The sequence below is a fragment of the Cephus cinctus genome, unplaced genomic scaffold, assembly GCF_000341935.2.
Source record: "Cephus cinctus unplaced genomic scaffold, Ccin1 Ccin1_scaffold0330, whole genome shotgun sequence".
NCBI classification, from domain to species: domain Eukaryota; kingdom Metazoa; phylum Arthropoda; class Insecta; order Hymenoptera; family Cephidae; genus Cephus; species Cephus cinctus.
In genome coordinates, this window is record NW_014333027.1 from 2,937,170 (window position 1) to 2,953,185 (window position 16,016).

The 16,016-nt window shown below is 36.6% G+C and overlaps 4 protein-coding genes across 8 annotated transcripts; 3 read left to right on the forward strand and 1 right to left on the reverse strand.

Moving 5' to 3' along the window:
* The first annotated feature begins 69 nt into the window (after positions 1-69).
* On the forward strand, positions 70-4,706 carry LOC107266840 (protein THEM6). Its single transcript, XM_015737753.2, has 5 exons — positions 70-1,016; positions 1,426-1,965; positions 2,755-2,969; positions 3,610-3,795; positions 4,076-4,706. The coding sequence occupies exons 2-5, from the start codon at positions 1,809-1,811 to the stop codon at positions 4,184-4,186; spliced, it is 669 nt and encodes a 222-aa protein (XP_015593239.1). The 5' UTR covers positions 70-1,016; positions 1,426-1,808; the 3' UTR covers positions 4,187-4,706.
* Positions 4,707-4,858: 152 nt separating this feature from the next.
* Positions 4,859-6,788, forward strand: LOC107266841 (protein THEM6). 2 transcript variants are annotated; one of them, XM_015737754.2, is made up of 4 exons: positions 4,859-5,146; positions 5,697-5,911; positions 6,041-6,285; positions 6,356-6,788. In XM_015737754.2, the coding sequence occupies exons 1-3, from the start codon at positions 5,002-5,004 to the stop codon at positions 6,275-6,277; spliced, it is 597 nt and encodes a 198-aa protein (XP_015593240.1). In that variant the 5' UTR covers positions 4,859-5,001; the 3' UTR covers positions 6,278-6,285; positions 6,356-6,788. The 2 variants fall into 2 exon arrangements, with proteins under 2 accessions (XP_015593240.1, XP_015593241.1); XM_015737755.2 differs by having other exon boundaries at positions 6,041-6,278.
* A 443-nt stretch (positions 6,789-7,231) lies between these two features.
* LOC107266838 (tetraspanin-9) lies at positions 7,232-13,695 on the forward strand. Of its 2 annotated transcripts, none has more exons than XM_015737748.2 (5): positions 7,232-7,434; positions 10,651-10,764; positions 12,035-12,226; positions 12,327-12,509; positions 12,846-13,695. In XM_015737748.2, exons 2-5 carry the CDS (start codon positions 10,702-10,704, stop codon positions 13,176-13,178), a joined length of 771 nt encoding a protein of 256 aa, XP_015593234.1. In that variant the 5' UTR covers positions 7,232-7,434; positions 10,651-10,701; the 3' UTR covers positions 13,179-13,695. The 2 variants fall into 2 exon arrangements, with proteins under 2 accessions (XP_015593234.1, XP_015593235.1); XM_015737749.2 differs by lacking the exon at positions 7,232-7,434 and adding an exon at positions 10,104-10,548.
* Positions 8,303-16,007, reverse strand: LOC107266839. Of its 3 annotated transcripts, XR_001537491.2 has the most exons (6): positions 15,878-16,007; positions 14,820-15,068; positions 14,649-14,747; positions 14,037-14,396; positions 13,777-13,934; positions 8,303-9,562 (listed from the first exon to the last, which is right to left on the reverse strand). XR_001537491.2 is itself a non-coding variant. In XM_015737750.2 (5 exons), exons 2-5 carry the CDS (start codon positions 14,958-14,960, stop codon positions 13,848-13,850), a joined length of 687 nt encoding a protein of 228 aa, XP_015593236.1. In that variant the 5' UTR covers positions 14,961-15,068; positions 15,878-16,007; the 3' UTR covers positions 13,727-13,847. The 3 variants fall into 3 exon arrangements, 1 of the variants encoding a protein (XP_015593236.1); XR_003059449.1 differs by lacking the exon at positions 14,649-14,747; XM_015737750.2 differs by lacking the exon at positions 8,303-9,562 and having other exon boundaries at positions 13,727-13,934.
* Positions 16,008-16,016: the final 9 nt, after the last annotated feature.

Genomic DNA, 16,016 nt, shown 5'->3' on the forward strand with positions numbered 1-16,016 from the left:
ACGTGAAACCAGAAGTCTATTGTATTTATAATGTTGGTTCATGCCTATAAGAAATGTTAATTCGACTGGAGTCACTTGATTGGCTCGAAATTGATTGATTGTTACGTAGATATACGTACGTTACACAAATACATGCTATCAAAAAAATACGCAATCACGGAATATGTATCTACAAGGCTTAAATTTGTTACGGGAAATCGCTGGAATCTTTAGAAATTCCCAGCAGCCTGATTGTTTAGATTTAGATAAATACGTCGCGAGTGAATAAATGACTTAAGAATTAGAACATGTCAGAATAATCTTCCGACGATAAGTGCATCATTAATTTATTATACGATACGATCAAGAATTTTTGCGCACTATTTCAAAGTCTCTATCACTTCATGTACTATCACAGACATAATGATTGATAAGCCTAATTTTAATCCAGAAACGCAATCGATCTATCTCATTTGCTTTTATCTTGCTGTGATTGAAATTAAAGTATCAAAGACTTCCTCAAGGTATATAAACCCATTTAGCTCTACTGTCTTGTGTATTAACGGTTATTCTTTACTAAAGGAAAAGTCGTATTACTTGGTAAATTTGTATTTTCAATTTCGTACCTATATCTATCGTTCTTCTTCGCGTCTGGGATTTGCTTTGTCCCCACCCGGAAAATCCTTGGCAGTCAGATCGGCGCAGACTGTCAGCGCCGTCGCTTCGTGAAGGGTGCGCAACATTGACTCTACGAGAGTTGACGGTCTCGATCAGTGCGCGTAATGTCAGTTACCTGGCAAGATATCTCCTAGTGGAGAATAGCCTGTCAGGAGGCTTGCCATTCATCTGGCAGTCACTGTCAGCGATTGACAGTGGTCGAACGTTGTTGCTGCACGGTTTTTTTTTTACCAGGAGAAACTAAATTTGGTTATTTTATTTCTGACCGTGATATACAAAGATTTCATTGATTTGTGCAGCATCCCTTACATTTAAGGGATAGAACGACGAATAGTGGGATTTCATTAGATTCTAGTAAGGTAAGACAGTTATTAATGTTTTGTGATTAAAATTTATAAAATTTTCGATAAATCGATTTATTTAGCTTATATTTTATTTCGTCTTTTTATCGTTTGCGGAAAAACTGTTGTCACGTAACATTTTTTTCAGGACGGATTTAATTTTATTTGACAATGTCGAGTTTATATATTTTTTTTTATTTTTTTATTTCACGTGACAACTGCCAGTTTGTATTCTTGCGATGTGGCTATAATTCGATCGTCTCCATTCAGTGTGTAACTTTCACTGATAATCTCCAAAGAATTCTAATTCCATTTTTTTTACTGTATGTTTGTCGTATTTTTTTAAAAGTTTACCTCATAGCTTTTAATACATAAATAAAAGTTTTACGTGTAAACGTCAAAAGTTTTATTATCCAATTTTTTACAGGGTCACTTAACAGATCTGTCCTTAGAAGGAACAGATTTCAAGAGATTCTGACATCTTATACAGGAACAAACAAAAGTTTGCGAAAAAAAGTTTCAAGCAAATGACTTCGTGGCGCCTATATTCTCATAGATCCTGATTGAGAACGAGGCTCATCACGCCTTAGATTGTACATGGTGTCATCGAAGAATGATGCCGGCGTCGCGACGCTCTTTATTGACGAAAGGCAAACGAGGAAACGCGAGCGTCAAGCACGAATCGATAACCCCGTGCAAACCACCCTGCGGCTGTCGACTTTCCAAACTCTGACTGTCGTCAATCCGATAGAGGATCGTTGAACTCAGTTAACTGCAGCGTGGTAGTTCTCTCAGAAGAAATTATACAAGATGTTGGCCTGCTGGGTCCTGGCTGGTGTCCTGGGTGCCATTGTACTTCTCCACACCCTCCTCGAGGTCCACTACTTTTTGCGCATGTTCTTTACACTCTTTCTGGCGCGATTTTGCAAAAAGCGCGTTCACATCCTGGACGAGACTTCTGTATACGGTAATAATATCATTAATTTCAATTATTTTAAATACCTAAAAAAATTCTTTTTTAAATTTTATTCTTGAAATCAAAAGCAATACAGTTTCGATAGATCAATTATATCAAACCTAAACCTTGACCTATTGCTCCACACGAGGGACCATCACGCAACTCACGTGTCGTACGACCAGCGCATATATTGATTGTTCCATAGCAGGTTCGGCACTTTCTGAACTGTGAAAAGGTCATGGAAATTTTTATTGTCGTTAGGTATATTAATAGTCATGATAATAAAAAAAAAGAATATCTTGAATTTTTACTCCCATCACAAGAACGGTATTTGCAATGGAAACCCGTGCAATTTGGAATAGCAATTTTAGTTCTTCAAGGGTTTCTTCTAATACGGCTTCTCTTACACAAGGACACTAATCACGACTAGGTCAGCCTTAAGACTAATCGAAGGTTCTGTCTGAATTTTTCAAGCTCATGGAAATCCAGTTCATCTTATATTAAAACTCAATGAGTATTGTAATTTACTTCTCTTTTGTCGTTATAAGATATGACATAGGTACTCAATATTATTTTGAGTCATCATCGCATAAAACGTGCGGAGATACTCACGTATTGGCTATGGTAAAAAAAAATATACTTCTAGTACATTACTCTTTGAAAGTCCCGGATCTGCAAAACTATTTTTCTTCGCGATTACCAATGCATAAGATGTAAATGCATGATCTTGTGATTGTTCCTCAAGGCGAAATTACTTATCACAATATTCTCTATTTTTTTCTCATAATTTTTTAATAGGCATCTGCACAACCACCGACGTCGATACTCTTCTCTATCACATGAATAACGCACGTTACCTGAGAGAGTTGGACTTTGCCAGGGTCGACTTCTACGAAAGGACGAGTCTTTATCGTGAGATTCGTAGTCAGGGTACCGGTGTGGTACAGGGTGCGGCCACTATACGCTATAGAAGATTCCTGAAGCCCTTGTCAATATTTAAGATAACATCCAAGGTATGCAATCATTGTATATTACATGACGTTCAATTCGAATGTGAGGAAAATTTCCAGACAGTAATCATATGACGTGATTAATATCTGCTGATTTGAGTACCAAATGATTAGTTACGACTTGCGTCTACTGATAACGAATTATGAATAATGTTTCTTGGATTTGTAATTACCACCTTCTGGGTACATGTAATGTTAACAGGACGACGAAAAATTGATAGCTAATATTTGCCAGGAATAAATATACAAGTGCGTATCCTATGCTCCATTCATGGAAACCATCTTGACTCATTTCCCTTCGAAATGAGTCTGTTGTATCCTGAACAATAAGGACTTGGTACACTGCAATGATTATCGTTTAGTAATTAGGTTATGATAATATATAGGTGAGCCTGATAGTAGAATAGTTGATAATATCACAGACAATTTCTAAGTGTAGCTTGCCAAGGCTCTACGTGTCATGAAAATCTTCATTATCATAATCGTGCATTAACATTCTTATAGTGACATCATGGAATTGATTAACCATCACATACACTTAGAGAATTTTATACATATTTTTTCCAATATTTTCTTCCACTGAAAACCAACGATACTGTATATCTGTATTTTATTGATTTAAATTTCTCTTTGATACATACAGATTATTTATTGGGATGACAAATCCATTTTTATGGAGCATCGATTCATTACACCGAGTGATGGATTTGTCAGAGCCATTGCAATCTGCAGGCAGAGAGTTTTGGACTGCAGTGCGGAGGCTGTGATTAGTGTTTTGATGGATCGTGGAGTCAAACAGAATCAAAATGTCGAAGCTGGAGTTACTCAGGTAATATTAGCACTTGATAATAGATTGTATCTGATGCTTATAATATAATTTGGTAATCTAATGGATTGGTCAGAAAAATAATAACCTTTATTGGATTGATTATAGATCTATGATCATAGATCATAGATCATAGATCACAGTTTGCAAGTAACTTTTAAATTGTTTGAGATCGAAGATAATTCGATAATACATTTTTATAAGTATGTAGAAAACGAAACAGTTAGTACTACTGATTCTTATTGCCGTAATATTATTTTTAATAATATTTAATTGTATTTAGATTCCGCATGTCAGACCTCAAATCCCACCGGAAGTAGCAAGATGGCTGGAGAGCAATGAGATATCATCCGCTACCTTGAGACAACCGGAAAACGTGACGACGCCTTGCTGACGAATGGAGGAGGCGACGCCGGGCATCAGCAACGGCGTCCCAACATGCGCATCTTCGTGCGAAACGACAACAGTCTAACGAAGTTGGAGATACGCTTTTATAAACTGTTCATTGTGTCACATTTGGTGCGCGCGACGTAATCGTGTACGTTTCCTATAATGAATCGTGTGATACCATATAGGGACTATATACATATATGTAGATTTATATATACATAAATAGTATGTATAGTGGCGACTGATGGACCACCAGTGAGACTATTGTCTTTAATGGTATTTATTAAGTTAGAAAATTGATAAGCACGGGCATTATTCTGGCCAAAAAACCTTAGGGTATTACGTGAAATTAGCTTTATTACTGATACGTGTTCATAACTATACACGTATTTTATCGATGACACTTCATTATATTACATAGATAGTTCTCTCATTAGAGATCGTTATAATATCGGATACTGTTTTAATATACCGTTAGAAGATTATTTAATGCGAGAGAAATATAGACAAGAGTTGCAGAATTATTGATTATCTGTGTTTCCGCTTTCATACACATGCAAGGCTAATTATGTATCAAGATTCTGTTTATTCCTATTGCTCGTTAACGTCATCATCTTTCCAATGTTTGTACCGCCATGTTAATATTTCAATAAGGCGACGGTGGCGCTACGAATAGAACCAACAAATATTTTCTCACCGATCGGTTCAATTCAGTTCAGTCTTCCAGCGCACGTTACGTGGTTAGCATCGTCATAGAAGACACGTAATTTCTTGAAGACGGTATAACTAAAATAGAACGAATAAAAAGAATATACGAAGATGTTATGTTACTGCAGCGTCGCCATTATAGCTTTACTTTACATACTATTTGACGTCAATTATTTCATCAGGATTGCATTTGTCATTGGTTACGGTAGACTTTTCCAAAAACGTAAGAAGATCTTTGAGAAGACGACGATCTATGGTAAGACAACACAATATTTATTATGTTTTTATATACCTTTGTTTTTTTTTTAATAAGGACAATTTTTACCGGGCTTACTGGATTCTTGTTAAAAAAATACCATATGTAGTTATTCACTGCAAATGGGAGTAATTGTATTTTTTTTACACTAATAATATAAACTCGTTAAAGTCCATTTTATTTTTGTACAGTTATTTCCCTTGGATAATACTGATTATGATTTTGTTTCGATTCTGAAGTCAGAGTAACCGTTTAATTCCTAAATCAAATCACGTACATGAAGGAAATGATTATGCAAGCATTACATTATCTACGTATAAACAGTATCAATTTGCATGGCGCCTGATGATCCTGGAATAATTAAGTACGCCCGGATGGGCGATTATCAGAAAACTTTCCATTTACCTATGGATGGTTTGATCGGACGCCATCATAAGTTTGAGTCGGTAATGACCACACATGGGCACACATGATCACACGTGGCAACTCTCTCCCACCTTTGACGTTTTCTCACATCCTTGGGGTTTCTTTGTTTTCTTTGCACTATTAGGTTTGTGCACGGCGCAAGATGTCGACATCTTTCTCAAGCACATGAACAATGCCAGATATCTTCGCGAACTTGATTTTGCACGGTTCCATTATTACGATCGATCTGGAATTTATGGTGCCATTGCCAAAAGAGGTGGAGGTGCTGTCCAGGGTGCATCGTCTGCTAGATACCGTCGAGCTATTCCCATATTCACAGCATACAAGGTCACAACTCAGGTACGCAAGGTTCAAACGCCTTATGGAAGCCCTAATCGGGCGATGATTATTTTGCTATGTTACTGTGCGTTACGTTGGTACGTACCGTTATATGAACAACTAATTATATCAGTGATTCTCATTTGATAGCTCATTTACTGGGACGACAGAAATTTCTACCTGGAACATCAGTTCATCAGTCTTTCGGATAATTTCGTGAGAGCTGTGGTTCTCAGTAAACAGAGTGTTACTGGGCTCAAGGTCACAGTACCGGAAATTATTGCTGATGTTGAGCCGGAAGCTAAGCGACCAGAACTTTCGAAGGAATTAAGTCTCTGGCTGGAATCTATGGAGGAATCGTCCAAAAAGTTGAAGAAGCAGAATTAACGTAAAAAGTGCTTAAAAGATATATACCATCATCTCTTTAGAATCTCAAAATGTATGGTTAAATTATTTTTATTTTAGCGATTTGGGCACTATATCTTCTTCGTATATTTATCACTTCCTCGTACAGCATATAAATCCTAAGATCATGTTTAAGATGCCTAAAAGACAATAACTTTGGCATGAGGCGTCTTAAAAATGACCTTTGGACAGTATGTGTTACCTGGGTTGTTTTTTAATATATTTATAACTGAAAACGTCTTAAGAGCCAATGGAAGGTTAACATTCAGCAACATAACGACTATTGATTGGTCGTTGGGTTACTTTTATTTAAACGTGTTCTTAGAGCCGAGATATCAATACTATGGTACTTAGTTTATTTAATTTTGTTTCTTTTTTTGGGTATAATTGTTATTGATGTTTTGTTATGCTGTTTTTGTTTTATACTGATCAATATTCTTGACTGATTTTATTGTAGTCATGTTATTTACAATGAATTTTTTTAACTATATAATTAATGGTCAATGCTCTTTTTTTCTACGTTTAAATCCCCGGATATGAAGAGATACAACAATAATCTAGCTATTGAATTCTTCACACGTTTCTTGGAGAGACTATTAAAAAAACCCTTAAATGCCTTTCCATCCTTTCTTCAAATTCATCTCAGACGCGGTACTAAAAAATTTAATACCTCTGAATATTTTTTTTAACGAGGTATCTTTCAACATTTATACATGCCCAACAGAGACCTCTTTATTCCGCTCCTCTGGTCTCAAATGTATAGAAAACAAAAAGAAATTTCTGTTTGCTTAATATTTTTTTCGGCTTTAATTCTCCTCGATCTCTTAACTTTCCTTTTTTTAAATAAAATATATTGACCCGCATACACTACAGATCGTCATCCAATGATTCATACGTGTTCCAAACATTTTACGGTTTCCTCCAGATGGAGACACATGCTTTTAGTCAATCTGTTGAACTGACAGTTAGTATTGCCATACGAGTAGTCGTTTTGCGACCTCCGACTATCTCGTTGTACCTTTATGTTGTTACTGTGGAAGAACGTACGTAATATCATATGTGACTTTTGGACTAGAAAAATTTAGTTAAAATAGTTTGACAGTTCCTGAGAGAAGCGTGCCGTGCTTTCTACTCGTACGGTAAGTTTGAGCATATTATTGTTTCTGTATAAAATAATTAATTTGACCGCCTTGCTTTATTTAAATGTATTTAAACTTTTCATTAGTGAAGTATATATACAAACTTCTTGTAGCAATCTTCTTTTAAGCAATATACATTTTATTCATAATTCATTACATTCCTACATAATTCATTAACGATGTGTGATACTGTTATCGATGTGTAAATAATGAAATATCCAAACGTTCCCATAACGACGTGTGATTGCGCGGTAGCTGTAATTGCGGTATCAGGAATTTACACGTGTATTTATCTTAATATTACGTATTGAAAACATTTTAATAATTACTTGAAAATAAATTTGTTTCTTATTACAATACGACATTTCGAATCATCCTTATTAAACACGCTGTGAGATTCTTTCCGCAAGCGGAATATTGCTGGCTTATGCATATTCACTGCATTTACTATATTGTTCGTATTTGTGCAATAGTCCCATATACAGATTTCCCAAAAAGGAAAACTATAGACACAACACTAACAGTATTACAAATATATTTTGAAAGATTCTAAATAATATATATACAATTTAATAATTTAAGGAATACGTGTTGAATCATAATATATAATTAATTTACTTTATTTCCCGTAATTAATCAAAATAATGCTCAGCCAACAGTAGCTCTCTCCTCTCTCTCTCTCTCTCTCTCTCTCTCTCTGTTTTCTCTCTGTTCAGTTCGCATTTGCATTCTTGCATTTATGACGGCATTCACCATGTTAATACGTACGGATAAAATTACATTATTACATCACGCGCAAATATTCCTGCATATCATTAAACCTGCGATATTCTGTTTTCATTGAATAACGCTAATTTACATTTTCAGACAGACTTTGAACTGCGATATATTTTTGTTCAGTAATCAATAATTTTTTGTACGACAACGCACTGGGAAGTCTTACGTAGTTCATTGGCCCAAATTAATTGACGTGTTACCTTCGTACTGCTTCATCCATGCTGATAAATTTATTGTAAACGTCCACAAGGCCTCATTAACCTTGACGAGATGATTTACATTCTGACGGAAAGAATTAACTCGTTGCTAGTTGACGGACGAAACTATTACTGTGCAAATGAATACTACGCACTATATATGTATATACATATATTTATATAAATTTGTATTACAATTTTCACATGCTATAAATATATTGTTTTTACATAGTATTTGTTACAATTTCATATATGGATATATGTGAATTTTTTGTTTACTGGTTAATTTATAATATTTGTATATATTTGTATATTATTATTGACCATCGTTTTTCCTTGTTTCCTTACTGATTACGTTATCTTGTACAGAGGATACAAAGAGCTAATACAAATGAATAGGAGGTATTTGAAGGAGAAGCGTCTGTCATTAAACGCATTGATTTCTCATGGGAAAATTGATATTTTGATAAATGGGTCAATTCGTTAAGTACGTGGATGCACTCGCAGAGTTGCATAAGACAATTGCACTGTACGTAGGTACACGAGTATGTAGATTGCGCAACGACGATTATAAATTAATCCAATAATCAGTAGGTTGATCAGATTCGACAGATCTATATGAGTCGTAAATTAAGTATGCCTAATTTAGATGAATACGTCCAAAATGAATAATTATGAATTTCAAAATACATCTATATACATTTTATTTAAGTCGTATAAAAGTTTGATAGAAATTTGTGAAAAAATACTTCAAGCAGTTTCTATGAAACTGCAGAATCGCATTGTAGAAAACTTGTCAACCTCCCCACGCGGTCTTTCAACTTTTCAAAAAGTCGCTGCTCTCCCGTGGGAGCATCAAACGTAGGTCGGCGTTTTAGTGTGCGCGATTCGACGAGATCCAACTCTGCGTTAAAACTTTAAGCACCGTTCACAAGCTTAGGCAGAGTAGCGAGACGTAACGTGTGGGGATCATAGATGATTGCAAATTGTCCGCAATTGGCAGGAAGTCCCTGGGGACCGTTTCTACGCCCCCATCCGTACTCTTCTTTACCATTTACGTGCGTTACGTTATCCGGACTATTCCGTAGTACCATTTGGTGCTTTTTCTTCTTTTTCCTCTAGTATTTTTCTCAGCTCCGTCCCTCTTACCGCTTCTGTAACAAGAAACAAAATTAAAGTCACCTACCACCAATATCAGGTACTACTATTAAAACTCCGTAATAATACACATAAAATACAACAACAACAAACAGTATTCACACACGCAGTCTTACGAACAAATATTCTGTATAGTCATTGATAAACAGGATCAATATTATTCTAATCTGATAATGAGACTCTGTAACAAATGGCAATATCATAACTGGATGTCACCGGTACTTGCAGTATACTATATACATACCTAGTCTAAAAAACAATTCTCATCTGCTAAACATATGTGTATATAGTATCCTAAAATAACTGATCCATTTTTTCTCTCTAAACATATTCTTGCATATGTATGATAAATTATTTTTTGAAATATCAAAAACATTCGGCACAGTGGAGAATACTCTTAACTCTACTGACTATGATAACCCGCAAGTTCTCTCAAGCGAGTGTGACGTAGTCTCATCCGGTGCATTCCCTTCTACGAATGCATCAAGCATCCGCCTCTTGGATTTGGACGTTAGGTGAGAGAGCGTATCCCACCATCAGTAGAGGCCGCCCTTACAGCCACCACTTACAGTCTCACCAACGTCCACGTTGTAGGTGAGACTGGAACCGTGACTGTTGATGATGTCCCGTTAGGGGACCTAGAAGGCCCACGGGGCCAACAAGTCGTACGGAACGACTGGTACCTATACTATCTCGACACTTTTGAACGGATTCTCGACCAGTAAACTTCGGATGCGTTGTGATTTCTTTGTTCGATTAAAACAGCACTATTATCGTCTCAATTTGAATTTTGTCATTGCTCATGAAGAAAAGTGCAATCATTTTGTTCTACATAATTACGGATTAGTGAATTGTTGCATTTACGGATTGCTCTTATTACACGGTTGCTTGTAACTAATGAGAGAAAATTTATCTCGTCGCGGGATGAGTGACTTCCTGCTACTAAGTGCAGTTTGAGCCGCGTCGCGTGTGTCAGTGATAGGTTCGTTGTTGTATTACTTAAAGAGATATTACTTGATACTGTGTATATACATTTCTTTAATAATCCTAATTTTGATTTTTTTTTTACTTTAAATAATTTCAGGAAAGACACCGCGATTTAAGGATTCTCTCCGTCAAGTGAAAAAATTACGATATGAGTCGTACAGGATATACGTGCATCAGGCACGTATTCTGCTCCCTCAATGTCCTCATATGGGTTTGTACGATACAATATTTTAGTAGAATAAGTAATACCATTATAATGTAACGTCAGAGTTATAAATAAAATTCGATAATACCGGTATGTCGAATATATACAATTTTTCATTAAGTTCACATGAATTATTAAGATGTGGCGCAGCACCGTAATCCTTACTATGGTATAAAAATACTTTAGCCGAAAAGTTCGCTCAAGCTGCTTATCACGAGGTACGCAAACGCATGGTGAATTAAAAATAAAATACGCCAAGGTCACAAAAAGCTTTGTTCCGTCTCTACACTGTGTATCACGAAATAATATCGTCTCCATTTCATTCTTAACGGGGTATCAAGCGGGCCATTGAACTTCTGCTAGGTAAATAGCTATATATACTTAAGTATACATACGGTACATAAGACGACCACCGAATCATAGTACTAGTAGTGTGTTGCTACTACATTATAAACACGAACTTCTAGACACTTGAATGTTCTAGGCTAATGCAAGCTCGTATCTACATGACGTAATAAACTACATCGCTCTGCACTAGGGATTAATAGATTTCTTTATGCTTGACCAGTTCCACTGGCAGTAAATTATGATAACGTAGCCATTGCTCATTTAACATTCATCGATTCAACTGTCTCTACTATGATATCAATAAGGTCAATATCCTCAAGAGCACTGGTACCAGTAATAGCTATCGCTTCAGTAGGTTACCTACTGACTTACCTGGAATACCAGGCACCTTCTAAATGTTTCTCATTGTTATTAGGCTCACAAAGTAGCTAAATAAATAGTAGAGTATATAATGTAGTATGTAAGAGACCTCAGTTGTATAGAAATAAAAAATTCAGGTACGGTACGAAATGCAACGGATTCTATGTTCATTAGATATTTTTCCACTAATATTAGCAGCTAGAATAATAATGGAGTTTCGCGGAATCAGGCGACACGCAGGTTTGAGAAGTAAAATGTAAAATTGGATAAACGATTTTTCTCTTAGTAATGTGAAAGGTGTTAGTGGTTGATGATGATTAGAATGCGTACTACTGTCGTGACTTGATTATTGTTTTAATGAGAATCATGTTAATTAAACATTACTGTGTATTTGATTGTCAAGGTCACGTTTACAATGAAAAAAGTGCAAGATGCATTCTATTTGTGAATACTATTAGCCGTTATAAAAATGTACAGTGCAGCTTCTGTGGCGTTGCGAGGAAGTAGTAGCAACTTAGTTGGTGATGATGATGTTTGTTTTTGTTGAACTTTTGTTTCTGTTTGACAGTTGTGCGCATGCGGAGTTTTGGGGGCTGGTCTGTGGCTGCGATTGGCGTACTCAGGCTACACCACACTTGTGCCGCAATACAGTTTTGCGTCTGCAGATTCGCTTTTATTAGCCGCCGGATGCGTCACCTTCGTCGTCGCGTTCTTCGGCTGCTGTGGTGCCTGGTTTCAGGCACGATGCATGCTAATTACGGTGGGATTAATTATCGTGATTAAATATAACTGCTATTGTTGTAAATGTCTCATTACATGGTTGCGATTAACTTGAGAATTTTCATTAATCTCTCGCGCAGTACTTCAGCCTCGTGATACTGATGTTCCTGGCTGAATTCATGCTTGGTACTCTGGCCTTCGTCTTCAGGGAACACCTTGCCAGGAGTCTCAAGGAAGAGTTGCTCTTTGGTATTGAGAAACACTATAACGTCACCAGGGAACCAGGAACACTTCCTGCTGTATGGGACCACATACATACCGAAGTGAGAGACTTTAATTACATATTATTTTACTTTATTTTATATAGTCCATATGTGCTCGAATAACTATAGTTACCTGTAGATTGGGAAATCCGGTTGCTTTACAAGAACTTCCTCTGCGCGTTGAGAAATTTTAACTTCCTGCGGATTTTCATGTCCTGTACCAATTGTCACGTTCCAGATTTTTTTTTCTTGTACCTTTTTTTATTTGCTGTTTACATTATTGTATTTTTTCAATGAGATTGTATGGTCAACTATGCAGGATTACTTTCACCCGGTGTGAAGAGAAATAAGGCCTGAATGTTATTTAGAAAGAAATGTGTATTGTTCTTGTTGTAGTTTCACTGTTGCGGCGTACGCGACTACACCGACTGGTTCCAAATCGACGCGTGGCCCACGGAAGATCGCGTTCCTGACTCTTGCTGCATAAGACAGGAACGGTACTGCGGTCGAGTGGATCCCGAGGGACGAAACAAGGAGCTCTGGTATAAGAATGGCTGCGCTTCCGCCATACAAATGTGGCTTGTCACGAGATTACACGTAGTAGGCACAGTTGGTCTTGTTGTTGGATTTCTTCAATTGTTTGGTTTAGTAGCTAGTATGATACTATTTTGTACAGTCAGGCATAAGAGGTCAACACATACCTATAAGAGTTATGACACGACCACTTAGAACGGATATACATATAACTATATTTATTTTGATTTTTCACAAAAATTCTCAATCGAAGATAGAGGATTTCAAGTATTCCGTTTCTCGTATTTTTGTTGATTTACCCAGATAGCTAAAAATTGCTCATCTCCGAATATCCCACTATATTGTCAATAAAACGGCTTCGGGTAAAGCGTGTTATCGTTATGATGACAATGTTTGAACATAGCATTTTTGACTACTAGGGTATTGACGACTTTCGAAAACTCTTTTAAGAAATTCGAGATTCATAATTCCGAAAGAAACAAAAGGCCGAATTGCCTTTTCAATTTAGTTTTATGAATTTCGACAATTTTCGATTCAATATACCCGTCTTACGAGGTCTTTTTCTGTCATGTGTCATTCGCATGTGAAAATCGAAGTCAGTCATTGATTGTTGAGTCGCCATGTAATCGATGATAGAGTCTTTTAAGAATATGGTACATATGTATAACATATGTATGTATTGTTTTAACGAATAAATAATATATTTATACAATTTTTGAAGGTTAGAATATCATATGCCAGGATTCTCATTAAATTTTCATTATTAACAAAATATTTATTTACAAAAACTCACCTATTTACATTTTGATCAGGCCACTCTTATACATTGCATATGCATTATTCGTATTTCTTATCAGACACTTATCACTGCAGTCCTATTAATCGCGCGCCAATTTGGTTGAGTGCTTCCGTGACACCGCGCGAAGTTTTTTTAGCTGCGTCGATGGGCAGCTGAAACGAAAATTTGGTGTGCGATTTTCGGAATAGAAGGAAAATACTTATTTAGATGAAGATATAATTAAAATAGCAAAGAAAAAGTTAACAAATACTCACGTCTACTACGCTGTTGAGAAAATTACTGATTCCTTCGAAACCATTAACCAACGCCCTGCCAATACCAGAAAATTTGTCACCAGAGTTGCCATACTTTTCTTCCTCGCGAATTCCATCGACCAAAGGCGTCGGTCTCAGAATATTTCCGAGGATTGTTTCTACAGGACTCTCCTTGTTTCTCTCAAAGAAAGCCTGTCCAGCTTCACTCTCAAGTCGTACAGTTTCACGTGTCTTGGGTGCTAGGAAGTTAGCAAAGACCCCTTTTTGAATAGAATTCAGGACATTTTGTCCTTGAGCCACAATATCACTCTTGGCCGCTATCACTGAAGCCACATTGTTTTGTGCTTCACTGGCAGCTTCCTATGAGAGAGTAAAGAACGAGAGAATAAACTGACCACTCGCAAGAAATTTTCAGTTTGCTTTTTACGGTATTCTAAATTTCGTCATGCACAACTCGTTGCAGTAACGCACAACTTTCATTGTTCACTTATTTTATTATTCTACTATTGTCCTACGTCGTTATGTTCATTAATAATTTATCAATGTCATCACGATCAGCACAACAATGTGATGGAATAAAAACTAACCCTGTCACCGATCGTTTCGTATTACCTCAGCATGATTTACAATGATGTTTCTAACCATGGCAGCCGAATTGACGAATCTCCCTCTGCCGAATCTCACTCTGTCCGCTAATTGTCCTAATAATTCCTGAGAAATGGTCTACTCAAAATCCAACCACCAACAAACTTAACAGTATAACCAGATGCAACTTGTAAATACCTTTCCTTCTTGTAGTCTGCTGGACAAGTCGGTAGCTTGCGTTGGCGTCAGATCGATTCTGATTGGCTCTTCAGCAGGTCTCGAGAGCGCCAAATTCAAACTGATTGTCAGTACGGTTAGGATGATTTCGAGTTTAAACATCTTGCCTTTCTCCTATCTAGTCCGCTGAAGGTGTCTGCTTATGATTCAACGTTGATGAGTTTCTATGCACGACTGGATGATCCGATCCGATTCGATTTGATATCTCTCCTACGTGATAAACGAGCCGTTAGTTGTGAGTGGTAAGGGAATAGCAAATTGCCTTGAAAAAGAATTGCAACATGCACGTACGACGAACTGTGTGCAAACTCATAAAAAAAGCCTAAGGCTTAAGAGGCCATTAACTATCTTGGCTATTGGGAAAGGTGGCGACTACGTTACGAGTTGTGGCCTTCGAGTATTTAATCTTTTTTATGAAATATCCATTGAAAAGTTCAGATTGCGCCAATGGGTCAGTATCCAACATATGCAGTTGCTGCATATGTTCTCTTTAGACATTGACAAAGAATGCATCTATCACAAAACGAAAACACGTAAAAAATTTGAAGATTCATAGCAACAGGAATTTATATTTAAAAACGATACTCATTGACATGTTAATTTCTCTTTTTCAACAGAAATTACGTAAAAGACGTTTCACCAAAAGATATTCTTAGAATTTTCTCGCGTGAAATAAACTGACTCACTAGCATCGCGGTGACACTGGAGTTGCTTGTCATGAATAAGAAAACGTTAGACGTCCTTTTTATTTGACTAAAAAGAAATTAGCAACTTCATATAGTTATGTGTCTTTCTAAACGAAAAAATCATCTATTCATATTATACATTTAAAATTACGTCAAAGAAAAGAAAAAGAATGCTGATATCCATTTTAAGAGTCCTGCGCATAAGAGGATGCGCAGAAGGCACATACAGTACGTAACGTCTAGTGCGTCTAGTGCAAAATGTGCATAAGGGTTAAGGTAGGTAAAAGGAAGAAGAAATAAAATAACAGGAACGCAAAATTCCTTCACGCTTACCAACTGTCGACACTGATACCGGCTCTGAGCGTTGTGCGGTCAGCAACTAACTGAATCCTAAAGTCGACTTCGACTTAACAAGATCTTACGACACGGGCTAGCTTTCTCTTTCGATTTACCTTCGTCAAACAGCAGCCAT

Coding starts and splice junctions, on each gene's coding strand:
- LOC107266841 (XM_015737754.2), top strand. CDS start 5,002: ATGTTATGTTACTGCAGCGTCGCCATTATAGCTTTACTTTACATACTA. Junction 5,147..5,696: donor TGAGAAGACGACGATCTATG/GTAAGACAACAC, acceptor TTGCACTATTAG/GTTTGTGCACGGCGCAAGAT. Junction 5,912..6,040: donor CATACAAGGTCACAACTCAG/GTACGCAAGGTT, acceptor CTCATTTGATAG/CTCATTTACTGGGACGACAG.
- LOC107266838 (XM_015737748.2), top strand. CDS start 10,702: ATGAGTCGTACAGGATATACGTGCATCAGGCACGTATTCTGCTCCCTC. Junction 10,765..12,034: donor CCCTCAATGTCCTCATATGG/GTTTGTACGATA, acceptor TCTGTTTGACAG/TTGTGCGCATGCGGAGTTTT. Junction 12,510..12,845: donor GGGACCACATACATACCGAA/GTGAGAGACTTT, acceptor TTCTTGTTGTAG/TTTCACTGTTGCGGCGTACG.
- LOC107266839 (XM_015737750.2), bottom strand. CDS start 14,960: ATGTTTAAACTCGAAATCATCCTAACCGTACTGACAATCAGTTTGAAT. Junction 14,397..14,648: donor TCATTGTAAATCATGCTGAG/GTAATACGAAAC, acceptor ACTCTCTCATAG/GAAGCTGCCAGTGAAGCACA. Junction 13,935..14,036: donor TTCTCAACAGCGTAGTAGAC/GTGAGTATTTGT, acceptor TTTTCGTTTCAG/CTGCCCATCGACGCAGCTAA.
- LOC107266840 (XM_015737753.2), top strand. CDS start 1,809: ATGTTGGCCTGCTGGGTCCTGGCTGGTGTCCTGGGTGCCATTGTACTT. Junction 1,966..2,754: donor GGACGAGACTTCTGTATACG/GTAATAATATCA, acceptor ATTTTTTAATAG/GCATCTGCACAACCACCGAC. Junction 2,970..3,609: donor TATTTAAGATAACATCCAAG/GTATGCAATCAT, acceptor TGATACATACAG/ATTATTTATTGGGATGACAA.